Source organism: Mytilus edulis, chromosome 6 (assembly GCF_963676685.1).
Source record: "Mytilus edulis chromosome 6, xbMytEdul2.2, whole genome shotgun sequence".
NCBI classification, from domain to species: domain Eukaryota; kingdom Metazoa; phylum Mollusca; class Bivalvia; order Mytilida; family Mytilidae; genus Mytilus; species Mytilus edulis.
In genome coordinates this window covers 44,743,916-44,761,998 of record NC_092349.1, presented here as the reverse complement: position 1 = coordinate 44,761,998, position 18,083 = coordinate 44,743,916, and the positions used below count along the sequence as shown (strand labels likewise).

At 32.4% G+C, this 18,083-nt stretch overlaps 2 protein-coding genes across 3 annotated transcripts in view; one reads left to right on the top strand and one right to left on the bottom strand.

Annotated features, from left to right (window-relative positions):
• The window catches only part of LOC139527729 (collagen alpha-6(VI) chain-like), a 50,463-nt gene that overhangs the window by 12,366 nt on the left and 20,014 nt on the right, over positions 1–18,083 (bottom strand). The gene's annotated exons all lie outside the window — the stretch shown is intronic.
• On the top strand, positions 15,303–17,690 carry LOC139528956 (cartilage matrix protein-like). The gene is made up of 3 exons (XM_071325202.1): positions 15,303–15,921; positions 16,317–16,385; positions 17,200–17,690. The coding sequence occupies exons 1-3, from the start codon at positions 15,417–15,419 to the stop codon at positions 17,688–17,690; spliced, it is 1,065 nt and encodes a 354-aa protein (XP_071181303.1). The 5' UTR covers positions 15,303–15,416.

Below are 18,083 nucleotides of genomic sequence, written 5' to 3'. Positions count from 1 at the left end.
ACAGACATCATTAGGGTTAGGATTACAGACATGATTAGCGTTAAGGTTACAGACATGATTAGGGTTAGGGTGACAGATATGATTAGGGTTAGGATTTCAGACATCATTAGGGTTAGGATTACAGACATGATTAGGGTTAGAGTTACAGACATAATAAGAGTTAGGGATATAGACATGATTAGGCTAAGGGGTACAGATATGATTAGGATTAGGGTTACAGCCATCATTAGGGTTAGGGGTACAGACATCATTAGGGTTAGGATTACAGACGACAGCATTATGGTAAGGATTACAGACATGATTAGGGTTAGGGTTAGAGACAAGATTAGGGATAGGGTTACCGCAAGAATTATGGTTTGGGTTACAGATCATTAGGGTTAGGGGTACAGACATGATTAGGGTTAGGGTTGCAGACACCATTAGGGTTAGGGGTACAGACATCATTAGGGTTAGGGTTACAGACAGCATTATGGTTAGGATTACAGACATGATTAGGGTTAGGGTTACAGACAAGATAAGGGTTAGGGTTGCAGACATCATTAGGGTTAGGATTACAGACATGATTAGGGATAGGATTACAGACATGATTAGGGTTACAGACATGATTAAGGTTAAGGGTACAGACATAATTAGGGTTAGGATTACAGACAGGAATTGAATTAGGGTTTCAGACACAATAAGGGTTAGGGTTACCCACATCACTAGGGTTAGGGTTACATACATGATAAGAGTTAGGGTTACAGACATGATAAGGGTCAGGGTTACAGACAGAATTAGGGGTATGGTTACAGACAGCATTAGAGTAGGGGTTACAGACATGATGAGTGTTAGGGTTACAGACATGATTAGGGATATGGTTACAGATATCATTAGGGTTAGGATTACATACATCATTAGGGTTAGGATTACAGACATCATTCTGGTTAGAATTACAGAAATGATTAGGGTTAGGGCTACATACATGATAAGGTTTAGAGTTTTAGACATGACATACGTAATCGGACGATCGTTGATTACACGTACGATTTCTTTTAAAATTGTCCGTAATGCGTTAGAATTTACTTGTGATGTCACTTTTGCAATGTCGTTTTAGTGATTCCAACTAGTTTTTCTCACAAACCACCGTACCATGGCGCTGCTTTCGGAACAAATTTCCAATTGATTTTAATGTTCATTTCCTTCGGAATATCACGTGAAACAGAAACGAAGCTTGGCGCGTTGTCGTAATAGACGGTACTAGGAATTCCTCTTCTACTCACGAGTAGCCGAAACGCTAATTTGAATTACTCGAGTTTTAGATCTCAGACACGTTGTAGATGCACGGCACGAGTACAAGCACAAGTAAATAGGCAAATGTTCTATTTTGTAATATGTCAATTTTCAATAACGAAGAGTGGTTCAGCGAAACGGTGCTGTTAAATGATAATAACACCATCAGGAACTTTATACAGTTTATAAGCAGGGGTATCGATCCAGTCCCAGTAAATTTAACATTTTATCAATTTTTGCATCCAAAGCGCTTCTCTCCAATTTACGTTATGAGTCATTGAGTACAAACCAAAACATATTGAAAGCCAGAAGTGTATAAAACATTAAACAGGTTGAAGGATACGAGTGTATTAAACATTAAACATATTGAAAGCCACGAGTGTATTTAACATTAAACATATTGAAAGCCAGGAGTGTATAAAACATTAAACATATTGAAGGCCAGGAGTGTATTAAACATTAAACATATTGAAGGCCACGAGTGTATAAAACATTAAACCTATTGAATGCCAGGAGTGTATTAAACATTTCACATATTGAAAGCCAGGAGTGTATCAAACATTAAACATATTGAAAGCCAGGAGTGTATTGAACATTAAACATATTGAAGGCCAGGAGTGTATTAAACATTAAACATATTGAAGACCAGGAGTGTATTATACATTAAACATATTGAAAGCCAGGAGTGTATTAAATATTAAACATATTGAAAGCCACGAGTGTATTAAACATTAAACATATTGAAAGCCAGGAGTGTATAAAACATTTAACATATTGAAGGCCAGGAGTGTAATAAACATTTAACATATTGAAGGCCACGAGTGTATAAAACATTAAACCTATTGAATGCCAGGAGTGTATTAAACATTTCACATATTGAAAGCCAGGAGTGTATCAAACATTAAACATATTGAAAGCCAGGAGTGTATTGAACATTAAACATATTGAAGGCCAGGAGTGTATTAAACATTAAACATATTGAAGGCCAGGAGTGTATTATACATTAAACATATTGAAAGCCAGGAGTGTATTAAATATTAAACATATTGAAGGTCAGGAGTGTATTAAACATTAAACATATTGAAGGCCAGGAGTGTATTAAACATTAAACATATTGAAGGCCAGGAGTGTATAAAACATTAAACATATTGAAGGCCAGGAGTGTATTAAACATTAAACATATTGAAAGCCAGGAGTGTATTAAACATTAAACATATTGAAAGCCAGGAGTGTATTAAACATTAAACATATTGAAAGCCACGAGTGTATTAAACATTAAACATATTGAAGGCCAGGAGTGTATTATACATTAAACATATTGAAAGCCAGGTGTGTATAAAACATTTAACATATTGAAGGCCAGGAGTGTATTAAATATTAAACATATTGAAGGTCAGGAGTGTATTAAACATTAAACATATTGAAGGCCAGGAGTGTATTAAACATTAAACATATTGAAGGCCAGGAGTGTATTAAACATTAAATATATTGAAAGCCAGGTGTGTATAAAACATTTAACATATTGAAGGCCAGGATTGTATTAAACATTAAACATATTGAAGGCGAGGAGTGTATTAAATATTAAACATATTGAAGGTCAGGAGAGTATTAAACATTAAACATATTGAAAGCCAGGAGTGTATAAAACATTTAACATATTGAAGGCCAGGATTGTATTAAACATTAAACATATTGAAGGCCAGGAGTGTATTAAATATTAAACATATTGAAGGTCAGGAGTGTATTAAACATTAAACATATTGAAGGCCAGGAGTGTATTAAACATTGAACATATTGAAGGCCATGAGTGTATTAAACATTAAACATATTGAAGGCCAGGAGTGTATTAAACATTAAACATATTGAAGGCCAGGAGAGTATTAAACATTAAACATATTGAAAGCCACGAGTGTATTAAACATTAAACATATTGAAAGCCAGGAGTGTATAAAACATTAAACATATTGAAGGCCAGGAGTGTAATAAACATTTAACATATTGAAGGCCACGAGTGTATAAAACATTAAACCTATTGAATGCCAGGAGTGTATTAAACATTTCACATATTGAAAGCCAGGAGTGTATCAAACATTAAACATATTGAAAGCCAGGAGTGTATTGAACATTAAACATATTGAAGGCCAGGAGTGTATTAAACATTAAACATATTGAAGGCCAGGAGTGTATTATACATTAAACATATTGAAAGCCAGGAGTGTATTAAATATTAAACATATTGAAGGTCAGGAGTGTATTAAACATTAAACATATTGAAGGCCAGGAGTGTATTAAACATTAAACATATTGAAGTCCAGGAGTGTATAAAACATTAAACATATTGAAGGCCAGGAGTGTATTAAACATTAAACATATTGAAAGCCAGGAGTGTATTAAACATTAAACATATTGAAAGCCAGGAGTGTATTAAACATTAAACATATTGAAAGCCACGAGTGTATTAAACATTAAACATATTGAAGGCCAGGAGTGTATTATACATTTAACATATTGAAAGCCAGGTGTGTATAAAACATTTAACATATTGAAGGCCAGGAGTGTATTAAATATTAAACATATTGAAGGTCAGGAGTGTATTAAACATTAAACATATTGAAGGCCAGGAGTGTATTAAACATTAAACATATTGAAGGCCAGGAGTGTATTAAACATTAAATATATTGAAAGCCAGGTGTGTATAAAACATTTAACATATTGAAGGCCAGGATTGTATTAAACATTAAACATATTGAAGGCGAGGAGTGTATTAAATATTAAACATATTGAAGGTCAGGAGAGTATTAAACATTAAACATATTGAAAGCCAGGAGTGTATAAACCATTTAACATATTGAAGGCCAGGATTGTATTAAACATTAAACATATTGAAGGCCAGGAGTGTATTAAATATTAAACATATTGAAGGTCAGGAGTGTATTAAACATTAAACATATTGAAGGCCAGGAGTGTATTAAACATTGAACATATTGAAGGCCATGAGTGTATTAAACATTAAACATATTGAAGGCCAGGAGTGTATTAAACATTAAACATATTGAAGGCCAGGAGAGTATTAAACATTAAACATATTGAAAGCCAGGAGTGTATAAAACATTTAACATATTGAAGGCCAGGAGTGTATTAAACATTAAACATATTGAAGGCCAGGAGTGTATTAAATATTAAACATATTGAAGGTCAGGAGTGTATTAAACATTAAACATATTGAAGGCCAGGAGTGTATTAAACATTGAACATATTGAAGGCCATGAGTGTATTAAACATTAAACATATTGAAGGCCAGGAGTGTATTAAACATTAAACATATTGAAGGCCAGGAGTGTATTAAACATTAAACATATTGAAGGCCAGGAGTGTATTAAATATTAAACATATTGAAGGCCAGGAGTGTATTGAATATTAAACATATTGAAGGCCAGGAGTGTATTAAATATTAAACATATTGAAGGTCAGGAGTGTATTAAACATTAAACATATTGAAAGCAAGGAGTGTATTAAATATTAAACATATTGAAGGTCAGGAGTGTATAAAACATTAAATATATTGAAAGCAAGGAGTGTATTAAATATTAAACATATTGAAGGTCAGGAGTGTATTAAACATTAAATATATTGAAAGCAAGGAGTGTATTAAACATTAAACATATTGAAGGCCAGGAGTGTATAAAACATATAAGATATTGAAGGTCAGGAGTGTATTAAACATTAAACATATTGAAGGCCAGGAGTGTATTAAATATTAAACATATTGAAGGTCAGGAGTGTATTAAACATTAAATGTATTGAAAGCAAGGAGTGTATTAAATATTAAACATATTGAAGGTCAGGAGTGTATAAAACATTAAATATATTGAAAGCAAGGAGTGTATTAAATATTAAACATATTGAAGGTCAGGAGTGTATTAAACATTAAATATATTGAAAGCCACGAGTGTATTAAACATTAAACATATTGAAGGCCAGGAGTGTATAAAACATATAAGATATTGAAGGTCAGGAGTGTATTAAACATTAAACATATTGAAGGTCAGGAGTGTATTAAACATTAAATATATTGAAAGAAAGGAGTGTATTAAATATTAAACACATTGAAAGCAAGGAGTGTATAAAACATTAAACATGTTGAAGGATACGAGTGTATTAAACATTAAACATATTGAAAAGCCAGGAGTGTATAAACATGGAACATATTGAAGGCCAGGAGTGTATTAAACATTAAACGTATTGAAAGCCAGGAGTGTATTAAACATTAAACATATGAAAAGCCAGAAGTCTATTAAACATTAAACATATTGAAGGCCAGGAGTGTATAAAACATTGAACATCTTGAAAGCCAGGAGTGTATAAAACATTAAACATATTGAAGGCCAGTTTGTATAAAACATTAAACATATTGAAAGCCAGGAGTGTATTAAACATTAAACATATTGAAAGCCAGGAGTATATAAAACATTAAACATATTGAAGGCCAGAGTGTATAAAACATTAAACATATTGAAAGTCAAGAGTGTATAAAACATTTAACATATTGAAAGTCAAGAGTGTACAACACATTTAACATATTGAAGGCCCGAGTCTATTAAACATTAAACATATTGAAGGTCAGGAGTGTATTAAACATTAAACATATTGAAAGCCAGGAGAGTACAAAACATTAAACATATTGAAAGCCAGGAGTGTATTGAACATTAAACATATTGAAGGCCAGGAGTGTATTGACCATTAAACATATTGAAAGCCAGGAGTGTATCAAACATATAAGATATTGAAGGCTGGGAGTGTATAAAACATTAAACATATTGAAAGCCAGGAGTGTATCAAACATTAAACATATTGAAAGCCAGGAGTGTATTGAACATTAAACATATTGAAGGCCAGGAGTGTATTAAACATATACGATATTGAAGGCCAGGAGTGTATCAAACATATAAGATATTGAAGGCTGGGAGTGTATAAAACATTAAACATATTGAAGGCCAGGAATGTATAAAACATTAAACAATTTGAAAGCCAGGAGTGTATTAAACATTAAACAATTTGAAAGCCAGGAGTGTATTAAACATTAAACATATGAAAAGCCAGGAGTGTATAAAACATTAAACATATTGAAGGCCAGGAGTGTATTAAACATTAAACGTATTGAAAGCCAGGAGTGTATTACACATTAAACATATGAAAAGCCAGAAGTCTATTAAACATTAAACATATTGAAAGTCAAGAGTGTATAAAACATTTAACATATTGAAAGTCAAGAGTGTATTAAACATTAAACATATTGAAGGACAGGAGTGTATAAAACATTAAACATATTGAAGGCCAGGAGTGTATTAAACATTTAACATATTGAAGGCCAGGAGTGTATAAAACATTTAACATATTGAAAGTCAAGAGTGTACAAAACATTAAACATATTGAAGCCAGGAGTGTATAAAACATTAAACATATTGAAGGCCCGAGTCTATTAAACATTAAACATATTGAAGGTCAGGAGTGTATTAAACATTAAACATATTGAAAGCCAGGAGTGTATCAAACATATAAGATATTGAAGGCTGGGAGTGTTTCAAACATTAAACATATTGAAAGCCAGGAGTGTATTGAACATTAAACATATTGAAGGCCAGGAGTGTATTAAACATATAAGATATTGAAGGCCAGGAGTGTATCAAACATATAAGATATTGAAGGCTGGGAGTGTATAAAACATTAAACAAATTGAAGGCCAGGAATGTATAAAACATTAAACATTTTGAAAGCCAGGAAAACCAAGTATAATCTTTATAAAAAAAAACACCTACGAACTACACAAACAAACAACAACCAATGAACAGCAGTCTCATGATTTAGGACAGGTGCGTAAAATGCAACGAGTTTAAATATTTCACCAGGCGCTAATATTATCCTTACCCGAGAAAGTAGTGAAACATTACAACTAAAAAAAACACACTTTAAGATATCAATTAAAATGGCTTAATTAAATCAAAAAGTCATTTAAACAAAAACAAGTAAACCACTAAACGTATAAGTTTGATCTATGACACAATATAAACACATACATGTATTATAATGAACGAGCTTATATAACAAAGACGTTATATGTAGCAATAAAAAAGATGTAGGAAGAGTGTCAAAAAGAAAACTCATCCCTTGGACAAAATGGTGGTGAATAAAAGAACAGTTGTCTCGTTGGCAATAATACCCCATCTTCTTTTTATATACACAGGTAATTCAAATATAAATGATACCTATGATATCATTAACTCAGTAATCAGTGTTTCGATACTGATATAATTTTTTATAGAAACGTTTCTTAAAATCTCCATTTGAAAAATTAAGAAATTATGAGGAAACTAAGATTTTAACTCAGTTCGCTTTCGAACGAACGATGTGCCCTTGTAGGATTCGATCTCAAGCTGTTTCAATGTCTACAAAGACGATACCGACATCCCTCGGCTATAGTCAGTTGGATGGTTACTGATGGAAAATGTGAAAGAAGGCTGGTATAATTGAGATAAATTGACAGAGATAGAGGGTTCATATGTTATATCACTACCAGTCAATATATACTGCTTCTTTTTGAGCGGTTTACATTTGACATTACCATCCGCTTTGTTTACAGTTCATGTTATTAAGATAAAACAAAATTTGCAGTCCTTGGGCAAAGTTTTGAATTGAATTTAACACAGAAATTACATGTTTAAGATGCAGTAAATCTAGAGATCAAAATAGGCATATGATATCTCAAAATTAGTTTAACAGTGACATATGAACTTATTGTTCGCTTTTTGCTACTCTGATATAGTCTGTAGTTTCAACAATTAACACACTACCACAGTTTGAAAGTAATTATCTACACTCATAATACAATATATGTATGTTGTCGGAAAATATAAAATTTATTTGTATGAGGTTTGGAAACAGGACTAAAAGCGAGACTCTGCCGAGTTTTTCTCCTGTTTCGTAGCGAGTAGAAATACATATTAGGTTTTCCGACAATGTAAATATATTGTGTTTATTCTGAAATTACATCCAATACTTGAAAATTCAGTAATTAAATCTGAATCATTGTCTTCTATTTCTCAATGAAATCGACATAGTTGAAACGCGGACTGCGAAGAGGACCCCAACATGAACTGGTTAGGAAACAGAAATGTTCATAATCCCGTTTTCTCAACATGAAAACGGGGTAACAGGAGACTTTATTTGTACGTTAACGCTTTGGTCAACGCTTTTACACCCCAATGAAGTTACAAAAAAAGCATTCAATTTTTAAATAAAGCAAAAAATTATTTGTATATCTGTTATTAGTACAATTATAGTTGGATATTTGCAGGCTATATTTAAATATGCTTTCCATACGATGAATTGATAAAATATAAAATGTTGAAGTGGTTCTTCAACAACTTCCCCATCAGAAAGTTTATGATTTTTTCACGATATTGCTTCAACGAGGAACTAAAGGTTATCTCCTTTCCGAATAACAAACTTCCTACTTAACTATACTATAACATACAGGCCTTGCTTCCTTGTGATTACCCTGATCAGGTTACATTAATTTCAAGTACTTTCCAATGTTTATTCGACCTTCAGTTTCTGTGCTCCTTTTGACCCCCCTCTTTTTCTTAAAAAAAAAAGAAAAATGCTTGTTCTCTGCCTTCAAATTGAAAAAAAAAGAATTCTTTGGAGTTTATTTATTTTCTATTTCTTTTTCAAACTGAACTACAGGCAAATTTCAAATTTTAGAACTGAAGATACGCAAAAACAATGCCAATCTCTACATACTTAATATTTTCAGAGAGAAGAAAGCCAGATACATTATTTTTATGTGGTTCCTGTTCAATTGACATTTGTTTATATTTGTTTGAGACAATTTTAAACTGGAATTTACAACAGATTCTGACAATTGTTTTGTAAATCCACGTGAAAAACATGTCTGAGACAAGGACGGTTGGGATGCAAGAAATAGGCGTATATTTTGTTTGACCTAATATCAAAAAATAAGTTGATCTTTTCCTGGAAGTTCTAATATTAGTTTTGTTCGTTGACCATTTAAATATGACTAAGCTATGAGCATACATCATGACGCATGGTATCTCTTTCAACAAATAGCCATTCATAAAAAAAAGAAAAACAATGTAAACACACATTGTCTTACTACGTGTACTTTTGGGCGTATTGTGTTTCCGCTAATTTTCTAAAATTCCAATGCAAGTACTAGGTTTCCTGAAATTAAAGTTTAAGTTTCCAGAATTTGCATTCATTACTTTTCCGGAAATTTACCTTTGAATGCACAATGCATACTGTTGTTACAACACCATTTCATGCTGCTATAATCAGATATTGCAGGTTTCATTTAAGACATAGTTGATGGCGTAAACTTAAATGGAAAGTTTATGATGTCCATTACAAGGGCAAAGATTTGGATTTTGGAAAATTTTTGACACATTTCGTTGGTTTGGCTTACTAGTACTTGCTAAACAATAAGATTGAACAATGCTCTAAAGAATTAGTAGCAGATGTTCCATCTGGCTGTGAATGCATGACGTTTGCACATTACATATTGGAATTTTATACATTAAATTAAAAAAGGAAAAAAGTCCGAGAGATATAAACTCTAATCTTTTGAAGTAAATTATTTTTTTTTTTTTTTTTTTTTTTTTTTTTATATAAAAGCGCTTTATAATCTAAATTTTGCAAATTGCCTAAAATAATTCATAAATTGGTTGAGTATAACGTTACCCATGGTTGTGTTTAAAAATAAATGACATAAGATATTTGGTAAACATCATGAAGTTGGCTGATTGGCTGACAGAATTTTTTTTGAACAAACTTCGCAAATTGTGACTCGAATGAAGAGTTGACTTAATGACACTCAAACTACATTTTCCTATATCTGTTCTCTGAAACTCACCGTAAGATGCAGAAAAGTTTAGTACCCTAAGGATCGAACTATTTCAAACAAAGTCGACCTGCTATGATTTTTGTCATTGTAAGTCCGAATGTGTTCATTTAGTTCTTGACATGTAAAGAATTTTTACATTATTGGTCTTTAAATATTTGATTTTGACCATTCTTGATAAAAGTGATATTGTTTGTGTAAATCCGGAAAAAAGCGCGTCAGAGACAAAACAGTTGGCTATGTACCTGGTCGATACCACTGCTGGTGAAATATTAGTATCTGATTCATGCATATTCAGAAACCAAATTTACAATACTTACAATAGGTAGAATTCTGTTATAGATGCATCCGGAATTATGGCAGGAAATATTTAGAATCCCACGGGAATGGGGATAAATTGGATATATAAAGGAATTTAGCCTTGCAACAGATCACCTACGGAACCCCCAAAGAGTTGTTGCAAGGTTGTTTTACTTGAAAAGAGCGTGGTTCTCTCTTTACACGTATTATTTTAATGGAAACTCAACATCTATATAAACTGGACAGTTTTGGTAAAATCTTTGAAAAGAAATTTGCCACTGCTTGTCAAATGCCTGATTTGAAAAAGGAGATCTGCAAATTATAGCAAAGGACTAAACCAATTAAAACCGTGTGTAACCTTTCACTGGTTTATATTTCCTATATCTGTACAAACCATGGATTCAATATAAAAATAAAAAGAATTGGTTTATGTGTTACAAATTTGTTTTTCGTTCATTTTTTTTTATACAAATAAGGCCGTTATTTTTTCGTTTGAATTGTTTTGCATTGTCATATCGGGGTCTTTTACAGCTGACTATGCGGTATAGGCTTTGTTCTATGTTGAAGGCCGAACGGTGACCCATAGTTGTTAATGTCTGTGTCATTTTGGTCTCTTGTGGACAGTTGTCTCATTGGCACATCTTCTTTGTCATAGTTGCATATGAGACAACTCTCTACCAGAGAACAAATGATACAAACGTTAACAAATGTAGGGCAACTTACAACCTTCAACAATGAGAAATACCACATAGTACATTATAACTTGCAACGAAATGATAAAGCTGTTTTTGGATGTTTGGAGATGTTTCTGTGTGAAAATTATGAAACTTATAAAAGAAATATAAGATGAAATGTATGTATACAGATGCTTTTGATAGGAAAACTGGGAAGCATACATTTTCAGGAATATGCATTTCTTTGTCGTGTATTTTTCTACAACATTACTTTAACAGTAAACGTTGAAATACAAGTTCAAAAGCAGTACTACTAGAATTAATTGACTCCTTACCGAGAGAGACACACAAAAAAAGTCATGCACGATTATTCAAGATTAACACTGGTTTGCTATCTATACTGTTTTACATGTTACTAAAAGTATCTTTTCTGGTTTTAGGTTAGACGATGGATACAGCAAAAGTCAGATATTTTGTTTTGGCTAAAATGCAATTATCACAAGTGTTCAATTCAGTTAATCCGCTTATCTGTGAACATACAACATATGTATAAATTTCCCCTGGAAGTTAGCACTTCTTCTTTCAGTATAAATTACACCGTAGACCAAATAAAAAAGTACTGTTTGTATCCAACCCAGTAAGGTAGGTTATAACTTTGATTTTTTTAACGAGTGGAATTGTACTTAAATGATGATTTACTAGCAGAGTGTATTTTTACCAAGTTAAAGATCATTATATAAATTATTGATTGCTTAACGTACAGTGCCACATATTTCATGTATTTTCAAAGTTCAAAGCGAACTATAGCAATAAGGTTATGTCCTGCAATAATGGTCTCGCAGGATGAACAGCGGGAAATTTATAATGCCACTTGAACGTTTAGGTATAAGATTGGGGATTTTTTTAGCATTGTAGCAGATCTCCTAGACCCTTCAAAATATGTTTCTAAAGTCTCTGAACGAGTCATCGGAATTAACGTCGCTAACGGGAAATGGTTGTAAATTTATACATCTTGATTAACCAAACGGTCTAACATTGTTCAAATGTCATGGTACAAGACCGTTTTATGACAATTGCTATAAAAATATAAAAAGAAGATGTGGTTTGATTTCCAATGAGACAACTCTCCACTAGAGATAGACCAAATGACACAGAACTTGAATTACCAACTATACAATGTACGTCACCGTACGGCCTTCGACAATGGACAAAGTCCAAACCACATGGTCAGCTATAAATGGCCCCTAAATTACAATGTAAAACAATTCAAACTGGAAAAGTAACGGCCTAATTCATGTACAAAAAAAGAACGAAAAACAAATATGTGACACATAAACAAACGACAACCTAGAAAGAATGCATATTATGAATCGTATATTTTCTTTTTAAAAAAGTACTGGAGTAATATATAGTCTCTAATTATCTCTTCAGATATACCTTCTACTACATATATCAATCTTCACAAAACCTGAAAAGATGTTCGTGTATTTGCTGTTTATTCTGATGTTAATGACAGATGATGTAAGTTTTTAAGTGTATATTTTCTATGACTATACAAGATATATACATGTACGATCATGTATCATATGTATGTCACAAACCTCTATTTGTTCACACATGATATTTAATTCCTCAAAGGGGCACTAGCTACGAAATATAGAAAAAAAAAAATGATTTGTTTTTAGTCGATCATTTATGAAAGTGAAATTGTGTAATAAAAATATCCATTTAAGTGGGATCTAACCGTTTTGAATTTTCCTCGCAGTTCGGTATTAATTTCATGTTCCTTATCTGCTTGGTTCTGGTTCCGCATACCCGTATGATGTCAAAGAACCAGCCTGCCATTTGACCTCATGTCATCCTTTGTGAAACTTGAACATACTCATTTTTAGACAAAAAATTGGGATAAAAACTCTCCTTTGGCATTAAAGTTGGAAAGATCATATCGTAAGGAACATGTGTACTAAGTTTCAAGTTGTTCGGACTTCAACTTCATCAAAAACTACCTTGACCAAAAGCTTTAACCTAAAGTAGAAGAACGAACGAACGGACGGACGGACGTACAGACCAGAAAACATATTGCCGCTCTACTATCGTAGGTGGGGCATAAAAAATCGCATGCCCACGTTTTATATTATTCGAAAAAAGAATAGAGAAAAGTAGGTAAAACTATAAAGGATAAAGAATAAATGGGTGTTTAAATAAAAAAGGAGAGAGAATAATGGGCAACAATTGGAAAGAAAAGAGTAAAAAAAATTAAGAAGTCATGAATATAGAATCTGGGGTTCACTCTGCAGACCCTCGGCTATCTAGCAATGTTGAAGCCGTTTTCCGAAATACAATGTACGTAATAGGATCAAAATAACAAAACAAAAAAGAAAACCCCGAAATATGATATTTATGAATTATGTAATTACGGAAAATACACATAATTACTTGTAATATCAAATGAAAACTGTCGTGTTGTTGTCAATTAAGTGGACCTCAATACCACTTAATGACTATCTGCTGGTTATAAAATTATATGAAAAAGTCAACATTTACTTTTTTCTGCCTCTTTAAATATTTAATATAACTTGCGATAGTCCTTATATGTAATTTGTGGTAACTAATTACAAAATCAAAGAGGCATTCGAATGCAACAACGTTTGTAACGTTCATTTTGATTGGATAACGTAACTTATTTATATGGCATCAATTGACAATTGATGCTATGGGACTTACGCGCAATCGCAGACGGCATATGCCAGATTTTAAATACATGTTTTAACGTAGTTTTCTGTCAGTTTCATTAGAATGAAGATAACAATATTGCATTTTAAGCTCCGACGACATCAATTGGGGATTTGATGGTCGCAAATACCCGTTTACTGTCTCCGCTAACGCGTCGCCAGTAAACTTAATTTGCGACCATCAAATCACCAATTGATGCTGTCGGAGCTTCAAATACAATACAGTTATCTCCTAAATAACTACATCCGCAACATCCATGTACACATTATTCATGGACTGCATAATGTATATCTTAATATGTATTGGTCTTTTCATGACGACACAGGTGAGTAAATGTATACTTCTTTTTTTTTTAATTATCACTGACATAATTTTCTGTGATTATCTTTACTAAATTTTCTTGTAATTATCTTTACTAAAGGGGTTTTCTATGCATGCTACAAAGCTTTATTTAAAAATCGATCTCTAAAATACTTTGTGAATTATACTTTAAGCTTGAATATGTTCTCTTGAAGTTTTAAATGAAAATAAAATCAATGATTTGAAAACCAACTTTATTAAAGTTGAAGAACACTTGGATCCTTTGAATCGCTGAGATGTGGGCTATAAAGAACTTATATTAACGAAAAATAAAGCATCCATGAAAATCAGTTGGTTTACAATATTTCAGATGATTGAAGATTTTAGATTATTAAACCAATGTTTGGGGACTCCTTCACTTTATACTTTCATTGAAATTATTTTTCATTACATTTCAGGTTGTGGCTCGATCAGGTAAGAACATTTTTAATAGTTTTGCAATAATCAAAAAGACAAGACACATTCCCCGTTTCTATCCTCTATTTTACTAAATCGGATATGGATTCTGTGCATTGTTTCACGCCGTACAGTGCCATATTACAAGGTAAAAACAATAATAGAAAGTATGGACTATGTAGGAAAAATGGTTTCTAAATAAATCCTTTATAAGCAAAACTTGAACTTTGTCATTTCGACAACTTATTTATATTCTAAGCATTACTTGAAATTTGTCATTTCGATAACTTGCTCTAATTCTAAGCACTACACGAATTTGTCATTTTGATAACTTATTTTCATTCTTAGCATTACTTGAAATTTGTCGTTTCGATAACTTATGTTTATTCTTAGTATTACTTGAAATGTGTCATCTCGATAACTTTCTCTTATTCTAAGCACTACATGAATTTGTTATTTTGATAACTTATTTTCATTCTTAGCATTACTTGAAATTTTTCATTTCGATAACCTATTTTCATTCTTAGCATTTATTATAATTTACTTAAAGATTGTCATTTTGATAACTAAGCATTACTTGAAATTTAACTCATTCTCATTCTAAGCTCTAAATGAATTTTTGTCATGTCTATAACTCATTTTCATTTTCAGCCCTACCTCAGTTGTGTTATTCGCCAGTAGATATCGTGTTTGTACTGGACACGTCAGCCAGCATAGGAACAAGAAATTTTGCCAAACAAATCAACTTTATACATGATGTTGTTGATATGTTAAACATCGGACCCGGATCAAGACAGAGTCGAGTAGCTGCTGTTTCTTTCAGTAGCAATGTGGTGTCCGAGTTCGGCTTCAATGATTATCAGAATAAAGAGACTGTCCTGAATGCTATACACAATATAAATTATGTATCTGGATCGTCGACTAGAACCTACTTGGGCTTAAAATATGTCCATAAAACAGTTTTTGCTGTCGGTAATGGCGAAAGGCCTAGTATAGTAAATGTTGTAGTAGTGCTCACTGACGGGAACACAAATCCTGGTCATTCTCCAATAACTGGTCTGGAAGGGAAACAACTCACCAAAACTGAAGCGTCTTATATAAAAACCCTTCCAGCGTATGTGTTTGCCATAGGTATTGGAAGTGGTGTGGATAGAACTGAGATAAAAGGGATAGCATCTAAACCTTCGGAAACTTTCAGTCTTTTCGTTGATTCCTATGACACCCTTGACACATCAGTTATCAAAAACGCAGTTTTAACAAGGGTTTGTGAAGGTTAGAACTTTGATAATTCTTTGTCTAACGAATATATCCTATTACAATGTACTAGTCTGATATTGTGTTGTCATTTATAATGTATGAACTGCACGCTTTATGTGTGTTTTATCATGTTTATGTTTTAGGCTGCTTTAACGATTGAGTACCAGTCAGGCACATTTAGCTTGATAACGTTTTTAGGATAGTTTTCTGTGTTGAAGGTTATCATGCGCGCAACCTTTATTGTCATTTTTCAAAAACAATTTTGTTTTATCAATGCTCATTTTGCATTAAACTTACAAATTTAATCCACATTCAATTTTATTCTTTTAAAAAATATATTTTCTCATCAATTACTCTTTTATACGTTTTTATATGACGACCAGTATCATTAAATGTTTAATTTATTTTAGTTGTACCTACACCAGCCCCTACACAGCCCCCACCAGCTCCTATACAGCCCCGGCAAAGGGAAAAAGAAGGTAACTATATGATCTATACTATTAAAGGAAGAACCCGAATTTATTGAGTTGCAACTCCTCTGCAACCATACGAAGTCAGAAATATTTGTGATAAGACGTATAAATGAAGTGTTTTGTACTTTCAAAAATTTGTCTTTGAAACAATCTTTTTTCCATTTATGAACAAATATCAAAATTCGGAGACCGTTCGCGACGGGGTCTTATATGCTTTCGTGCATGCTAAATTAACGTACTGCCTGCACATCTTGCCCAATTTTGCCGCGATTTCGTGGGTATCTTCAAGTTGTAGCAATAAAAACAAATCAACTGGTCTTTTTTTATGTGCGCCCATTATCGAGAAAGAAAAGAAATCACACCCGGTATTTTTTTCAGTCTAAGTTTTAGCACGATTATAAAATACTTAACATTTTGAACTAGGACATATTTTACCGCAGTCACTACAAAGCGCTATGTTTTATATTATAACTCTGTACATATCACTGACTATCGGGCAGATGGTAGCTAGGTGCTATTGTTCAATATCGATAGTATACACACAGATGCGGATAAATGTTGATATGTTTATAATATATCTAACTGCTTTTAAAAAATTCTTAACTATCAATAAACCGAAAAGCTTTCTTCTTTGAAGCATACCAACCAACTAACAAAAATAAACAATATGACCATTAAAATTGTCTTGAATATATGCATAATTGATATATTTAATTGAGTAATTTAACAAAAACTGCCATAAAAGTGAAAATGTAATTTGGAATATCTAAAGACTTTGAACCTTTTTAATTTGTCTAAAGTTTGATATATATTTTTTCAGTATGCTACAAGACAAAAACTGATGTGTTTTTCGTTGTTGATACATCATCTAGTCTGAACGTATTTGATAATGTTAAAAAGGAACTTAATTTTGTGGAAGATGTAATTAGTGATTTCGAAATGGGGTCTGACCAGGTAAGGGTAGGAATGATGACCTTTAGTAATGACCCGGATTTGTTATTCCAATTAGACGATTTTAAAACAAAAGAGGAAATCGCTGAGCAACTAATGGAGATGAATGCCGATGAATGGCAGGGAGGTAATACGTATATGGATAAAGCTCTGAGACTTTTAATGAAAGAAGGACTATCAACGTCACATGGTAGCCGTAATGGTGTTCCCCAGATAGCCGTAATCATCACTGATGGGGGAGCAACAGATCCAAGGAAATTTGAAAAAGCAGTCAACGAGTTACGGCAAACTAATTATATAGTGTTTGCCATAGTTATGTTTAGCTTTAAAAGTTCAATATTTTTGTCTCCTGTTCTGTAATTTAGTACTATTCCGGTTATATTTCGCTAGGAATAGTTCAACAAGTGATACCCGGATTCACACATTTACTTTTTCTCTAAAATGCAAAGATATATTAAAAATTGCAATAATTTCTACTTACCCGTACTAACGGAAGATCTGAAATGTAATGGGGGATGTCTTCGAAAAGATATAACACAATTACTTGCTGTACATTTCAGTATGAATTAAAATATCAAATCATTGTTTCTTTTACGACCACTCAAAAAAGATACGTAGTAAACAAAATATGACTTTGTTTTGTCGGCTGAAATTATATCTTTATGAATTCTATGATTATAAAATAATGAGCACACGCAGTCAAAATGAGATATAGAAAATATGTGTCGAATAAAAATCAATGGTTTTTTTTAA